General features: G+C 38.1%; 1 protein-coding gene across 1 annotated transcript in view; it reads right to left on the bottom strand.

The window, feature by feature from the left end:
• Positions 1 to 2,042, bottom strand: part of LOC137617278 (serum amyloid A-5 protein-like) — a 3,088-nt gene extending 1,046 nt beyond the window's left edge. The window contains exons 1-3 of the mRNA XM_068347274.1: positions 1,884 to 2,042; positions 262 to 408; positions 1 to 91 (exon numbers count right to left, since the gene is read on the bottom strand). The exon at positions 1 to 91 is cut by the window's left edge and continues 20 nt beyond it. Of these exons, the coding sequence (XP_068203375.1) occupies positions 1 to 91; positions 262 to 407 (237 nt within the window). The 5' untranslated portion in view covers position 408; positions 1,884 to 2,042. The remainder of the gene's footprint in view (positions 92 to 261; positions 409 to 1,883) is intronic.
• Positions 2,043 to 7,500: the final 5,458 nt, after the last annotated feature.

Raw genomic sequence — 7,500 nt, forward strand, 5'->3', positions numbered from 1 at the left:
TGCCCCTCCAGGACCCCTCTTAGCAGCGTCATGGTTCCCTCTCGCATGGAAGTACTTGTCGGAGTTCTTCCAGTTGGCTCTCCTCATGTCACTGTTGAGAGTTGGAATGAAAGAGGATGTCAGTGTTAGATTAGATGCATTAGCTCTCATTTGCTAAAGGGAACACAAAGTAGGAGAGAAAAGTCAGATATTCAATTATAATTTCCTACCAGTGAGTGAGATATTGTTGATATACAAGTATAGAATAGTAGGATATCTTACCTATAGGATCGGACCATGTCTCCTGCCCCTTGGGCGGCTTCCTTGGTAAATCTGAAGGGGGCCTTGATTTTGTCCCAGATTCCAGGGGCGCCTTCGCTTCTGGCAGCGATGGCAGCCAGAAGAACTATGGCGATGAACAGCTTCATTCTGTGGATGGAATAAACAGCATCTTATTGTAACTGAAAATTCATCATCATCAACATCTCATACACCTATTGACGCAAAGGTCCTCGGTTAGATTTCGTCACTAGTCTCTATCTTGAGCTTTTAAATTAATACTTCTCCATTCATCATTTACTTGGCGCTTCATAGTTCTCAGCCATGTAGGTCTGGGTCTTCTAACTCTTCTAGTGTCTTGTGGAGCCCAATTAAAAGTTTAAGTAAAACGCTTATAGATGCAAAGGTCCTCGGTTAGGTTTAATACTTCTCCATTCATCATGTACTTCGAGCTTCATAGACCTTAGCCATGTAGGTCTGGGTCTTCCAACTCTTCTAGTGCCTTGTGGACCCCAATCAAAAGTTCAAGTAAAACGCCTATAGACGCAAAGGTCCTCGGTTAGATTTCACCAGTCGTCTCTATCTTGAGCTTTCAGATTAATACTTCTCATTGATCATCTCCTACTTTGTGTTTCATAGTTCTCAACCATGTAGGCCTGGGTCATCCTGCTCTTCTAGTGCCTTGTGGAGCCCAGCTAAAATTTTGGTGAACTAATCTCTCCTGGGGAGTGAGAAGAGCATGCCCAAACCATCTCCATCTACCCCCTCATCATGATCTCATCCACGTATGACACTCGAGTAATCTCTCTTATAGTTCCATTTCTAATCCTGTCCTGCCATTCAACTCCCAACATTCTTCTGAGGGCTTTATTCTCGAACCTACAAAATGTGCTGGAGATGGTTTTTTTTTTTTTTTTTTTTTTTTTTTCTTTTTTTTTTTTTTTTTTGTCATACCTCGACTCGTATTCACGCAGTAACACTCATCTCACTAAAGATAATTCATCACGTATGTATTGATATGTCTCAGTTTATGTCTTAATCAATTCTCCACTATACCTGCAAGGCCAGTTTATGGTGCCCAGTACGAAGCTAGAGTAATCTCTCTCTCTCTCTCTCTCTCTCTCTCTCTCTCTCTCTCTCTCTCTCTCTCTCTCTCTCTCTCTCTACATAATGCCTGGCATGGTACCCTCATCGAGAGAGGTTTTACATATGATTACAGAGCCCTAGGAGAAGGACACTCCAAAATCAAACAATTGTTCTCTAGTCTTGGGTAGTGCCATAGCCTCTTTACCATGGTCTTGCACTGTCTTGGTTGTAGAGTTCTCTTGCTTGAGGGTACATTCAAGCACTCTATTCTATCCTAATATAGTTTATAAAATAAATATTTATTTTAATGTTACTGTTCCTAAAATATTTCATTTTTCCTCTCCTCACTGGGCTATTTTCCCTGTTGGAGCCCCTGGGCTTATAGCAAATAATAATAATAATAATAATAATAATAATACATTCTCACTAGCATATCTGACAGGCCTCGTATGTTGTTTCAACAAACAATAAAAGAAAACAGTAAACATTTTAATACTGTAGAATAACTACCAAGGTAAACAGAAGTCTCCAATACTCACCTCGTATCTTCTTCTTTCGAGCTTATTTGTCCCTCTGTATATTAGCAGAAAGTCAACTGGTTACTGATCAGAAACTGCAGGTGAAGTGCCTTTATACATCACTGCGACTGCCACCTGGTGGAGGAATCGGCAACCATGTCCATGCAAAGTTGCGAACACACATCATGTGATGAACTCGTTAAGGGAATTCCCTTCCACGGACGGATAAACATCTATTTTCCAGGGAAATCCCATTGTTGTAGTTCTTATCGTTGCTCCTTCATTTTCTCCTTTATCAGAGGTTTTATCTTTGGTATTCCCGTCGTAAAAAAATGGGCAAGTATGATGTAAAAAAAAAAAAAAAGAATAACATTTGGAAACCCCAAGATGCAAAAAAAAATCCAAATACTTCCTCAAAGAAAATGGGGATTTAGGGAGTAAAATTACCAGCTTCTTGATGCATAAAAGAAGAAGATTGATACATCGTTTTCCCCAGATGATACAGGATACGAAAGATACATAATTCATCTTCCATCTCTCTCTCTCTCTCTCTCTCTCTCTCTCTCTCTCTCTCTCTCTCTCTCTCTCTCTCTCTCTATTGGAGATCATACGTTCATAGCTTTCTTCGTTAATGCATAACGGAATGTTATTGTTATTATAATTTTCTTAATCACAATCTACAGAGACTGTTGGTTTACAGTGCGTGGTTCTGTGTTGCATATAACTTCTTCACCACTCCATCCCTTTCCTCACTATTTGTGCTGTTTCAAGTAGCAGGCTCTTCTACACGAGTCCTGGAGCTATATCGGCTCCTATTACTGTCTCCACTGTCTCTCCACAGGCTCTTCTACACGAGTCCTGGAGCTATATCGGCTCCTATCACTGCCTCCACTGTGTCTCTCCATAATGCCTTGCACGGTGCCTTCATTTTCGAGAAATTTTACATATGAATACGGAGCCCTAGGAGAAGGACACTTCAAAATCAAACTATTGTTTTCTAATCTTGGGTAGTGCCATAGCCTCTGTACCATGGTCTTCCACTGTCTTGGGTTAGAGTTCTCTTGCTTGAGGGTACACTCGGGCACAATATTCTATCTAAATTTATCTTCCTCTTGTTTTGCTAAAGTTTTTATAGTTTATATAGGATATATTTATTTTAATGTTGTTACTGTTCTTTAGATATTTTATTCTTTTTTGTTTCCTTTCCTCACTGGGCTATTTTCGCTGTTGGGGCCCCTTGGGATTATAGCATCTTGCTTTTCCAACTAGGGGTATAGCTTAGCAAGTAATAATAATAATAATAATAATAGCCTCTGTACCATGGCCTTCCACTGTCTTGGGTTAGAGTTCTCTTACTTGAGGGTACGCTCGGGCACAGTATTCTATCTAAATTTATCTTCCTCTTGTTTTGCTAAAGTTTTTATAGTTTATATAGGATATATTTATTTTAATTTTGTTACTGTTCTTTAAATATTTTCTTCTTTTTTTCCTTTCCTCACTGGGCTATTTTCCCTGTTGGGGCCCCTTGGGATTATAGCATCTTGCTTTCCCACCTAGGGGTGTAGCTTAGCAAGTAATAATAATAATAATAATAATAATAATAATAATAATAATACCATCTCAAGATTCCTTTTCAATGACTTAGGTATGCTCCCCAGTATTCCTGTAATTATTGATAGCACTAACATACATATTCCGTAGTCTTCTTAATTCAATTTGTAGGTCTTGGTACATTACTATATATTTCTCTTGTGCCCAACGGTACAGCTGCGACATCTATGAGTGATACCTTTTATTGCCCCCGTCAAAGAGGTTTTATTTATTTATTTATATATTTGTGAGTGTGTTTGTCTACGGACAGGATTACGTCAAAACAACTCAACTGATTTTAACGAAATTTCCACCACAGATAGATCTTAGGTCATGGACGACTCCATTAACCTTTGGCGGAAGTCAGTAATCTCTGATTATTATTATTATTATTATTATTATTATTATTATTATTATTATTATTAAAGGAATGGAGATTTACTAGCCAAAGCAGTATATAGAAATGATACGATATTATCGCTAGGAGTATTTTTATATGTACAAAAACATACCAAGTGACCAATTAATATTAATATTTATATATGATAACGTTGATATTGTATTTGCAAAAAACATATGAATTTTCGTATAGCTTCGCCGAGAGAGGAATCAAGTTTTACAGCATATATCTCATTATATATGTTTTCTGACAATTCTTCCTTAAAATTCTGAAAGACATTATGCATAGAAGAGATATATGTCACCCAAAAAGCTGTTTAAGGGATCACCGCCAGGAAAAGGTGGCTAAGAGTTGGGTCGGGTGCTATAGACAACGAGACTTTCTAGACAAGTGGTTCCCAAACTGGGGGAAATTTCCCCCTGGGGGTAAATTTGAAGCTTCCAGGGGGGAAATAATTACACTACCTACTAACTAAAACAAGCGAAAAATGTCCATATAGTACGTGCGGTAATTTGTTGTTAGCCATTCAATTGTGATATGATCATATCATTTCTCTCTGACATGATATTCAAGGGGAGAATTGGAATATCATGCCCATTTCTGAGGCAGGCGAGTGGGCATGATGGCTGGGCGGGGCATGAAGGGGGAAATCTGGATGGTTGAACTGGGCGCAGGGGGGAAATGACAGAAAAAAGGTTGGGAACCACTGTTCTAGACCTTTCCATCAAGCCCAAGAACACCTCTTAATTGTTTGGGGTTCGTGAGATACCCATAGCCCTTATTTTCACGTCCTATCCCTTATACCTTGACGTAGTGTACTCATCTCCTCCACCAGCATACTTAGTACCTCTTGGCCTTTCCAACGAGCCCAAGAACACCTCTTTAACCCCTTGTGGTTGCTGAGATACCCTTACCTCTTATTTTCGTGGTTTTCGCGTCCCTACCCCTTATTGGGAGGGGTACGGCCATTGCCACACCCCCTATATGTCGCGGGACCTCCAGACCTTCCAACGAGCCCAAGAACACCTCTTTAACACCTTGTGGTTATTGACAATGTTTACTTTAAAAAAGTCTAGGGTTTATGGTTTATAGTTTTTTTATCTGTTAATATTGTGACGGGCCGAGAGACAGGTTACGACTCAAAGGCAGGAAGCAATCAACTGAGTAACTTTATTATAGAACACTCTCCTTTATATACAAAACCTCAAGGCAACAGGCATTTTCATGTTCACAAGACAGACAATGTTACAGAGGAAAACCAGAGACATGATTATTCAGGTTCTTTTTAGTGCGAGGGAAGAGCGCAGATACAAGCATAATATATACAAAATAATTATGTACGATCGTGTGACACACGGTTGGTACAATATAGAACCTTACAGCAAGACCCCTACGAAAGGAGAAGAGATTGGGTTTTTTCCGGGTCGGGGGCCCCTTGCCAGGCCCCTAAATGCTAGAAAACTTAGACTCAACAAGGCACTAGAGGAGTTGTAAGACCCAGGCCTACATGGCTGACTACTATAGAGCGTGACGCAGGAGATGATGAATGGAGAAGTACATACATATACCAAGGCACTTCCCCCAATTTTGGGGGGTAGCCGACATCAAACAAATGAAACAAAAAAAGGGGACCTCTCCTCTCTACGTTCCTCCCAGCCTGACAAGGGACTTAACCGAGTTCGGCTGGTACTGCTAGGGTGCCACAGTCCACCCTCCCCCGTTATCCACCACAGATGAAGCTTCATAACGCTGAATCCCCTACTGCTGCTACCTCCGCTGTCATCCAAGGCACCGGAGGAAGCCGCAGATAGAGATGACTGTCGAAATCTAACCGTGGTCATTTGTGTCAATAGACGTAGGAGATGATGACGATGATGATCACATATAAGATTTGTGTATGAATTTATTTATGTATATTAAGGCCCGGGTGGAAAAATGTATTGAAAGTTTTTTATCTATTTGACATGGTCAGACCCAGTAGTGAGGTTCAGCCGGTTCGCACCGGTTCTTGAGAACCGTCTTAAGGAATTTCCTGAGTTCCACGAACCGGCTAACCAGTGTTGCAAAGTTGGCGGAAAATCCGCCAGATTTGGCGCATTTGAACCTTTGTTATCGGATTACAATCTGTTTTTTTTTTTTTTTCATAAACAAATATTCCTTTACTAATTATATTTTACATTTTTGTATATACATTATAATATCTATTATAATATAAAAAAAATACAATTTTATTATTTTTCTAAATATGTTTTTAAGTTAGAAACATATTGATCTATGAAAATATTTTTAACATGATTCTTATATCCAATAATATTTACATGAAATGCATTTAACAGTTTATTCTTTATACACTTAATAATTTGCTGGTCAGCACTTATTCCCAATTGTCTTCCCATCCAGATACTTGACATAGAATCTGCTTTTAGAATCTTCTGTGATCGAATGCCATACCTATATCAGACGAAGACACCTCAGGTTCGATTCCTTAATCCTGCTCCTGATACGTCAGTCCCCTATTCCAAATGTACTTTTTTTTTTTTTTTTTTTTTTTTTTAAGGTCAAAGTCTTTGATGTCAAGATGCTATTAAGGGTATTTATTTCGTTGAATATAAGTTAAGTCTTTTAGCCTTTCTTGTTAAAGGATACTTGAAGCAGTATTATAAAATATGAAAAATAGGATTATGAAATAACTTAAGTCTTTTAGCGTTTCTTGTTAAAAGATACTTGAAGGAGTAATAGAAACTATAAAGAGGGGGATGAAATATGTTTAACATCAAAGAATAAACAAGACAGAATTGATGGTCTGATTAATTTTCTCGAGCCCTATTCATGGAATCTTGAGTAAGTAGTTGTACAGTTGGCTTCGTTCAGTTACGATACACTTCACTGGAAGCTAAGAAGACATCTGAAAGCTTTATATCATAGTAGGTAACGTTATGTTAAACCGAAGAGAAACTATTTTTAGCACTCCGTGTAAAACAAAGTCGCTGTGCTCGTAAACACGGGAATATCAGCATCATCATCATCATCTCCTCCTACGCTTATTGACGCAAAGAGTTAGATTTCGCCAGTCGTCTCTATCTTGAACATTTAATTCAACACTTCTCCATTCATCATCTCCTATTTTGCATTTCATAATCCTCAGCCATGTAGGTCTGGATCCTCCAACTCTTGTAGTGCCTTGTGGAGCCCAGCTAAACGTCTGGTGAACTAATCTCTCTTGGGGAGTGCGAAGAGCATGCCCAAACCATCTCCATCTACCCCTCATCATGATCTCAACCACATATGGCACTCGAGTAATCTCTCTTATAGTTTCAATTCTAATCCTGTCCTGCCATTTAACTCACGGGATTAAAAGTATTTTTTATTATGTTTACGAAATGCTGTTAAACGGACAGCAATATTTCTTGTTACAGCACTTAGTGTAATAATAAAAATGCTTTTGATCACGTGTTTCTAACCTTACACACACACACCTAGATATATATATATATATATATATATATATATATATATATATATATATATATATATATATATATATATATGTATGTATATATAAATATATATATATATATATACATATGTGTGTGTGTATATATATATATTTATATATATATGTATATATATGTATTATATATATATATA

The sequence above is a fragment of the Palaemon carinicauda genome, chromosome 23, assembly GCF_036898095.1.
Source record: "Palaemon carinicauda isolate YSFRI2023 chromosome 23, ASM3689809v2, whole genome shotgun sequence".
In the NCBI taxonomy this organism is placed as follows: domain Eukaryota; kingdom Metazoa; phylum Arthropoda; class Malacostraca; order Decapoda; family Palaemonidae; genus Palaemon; species Palaemon carinicauda.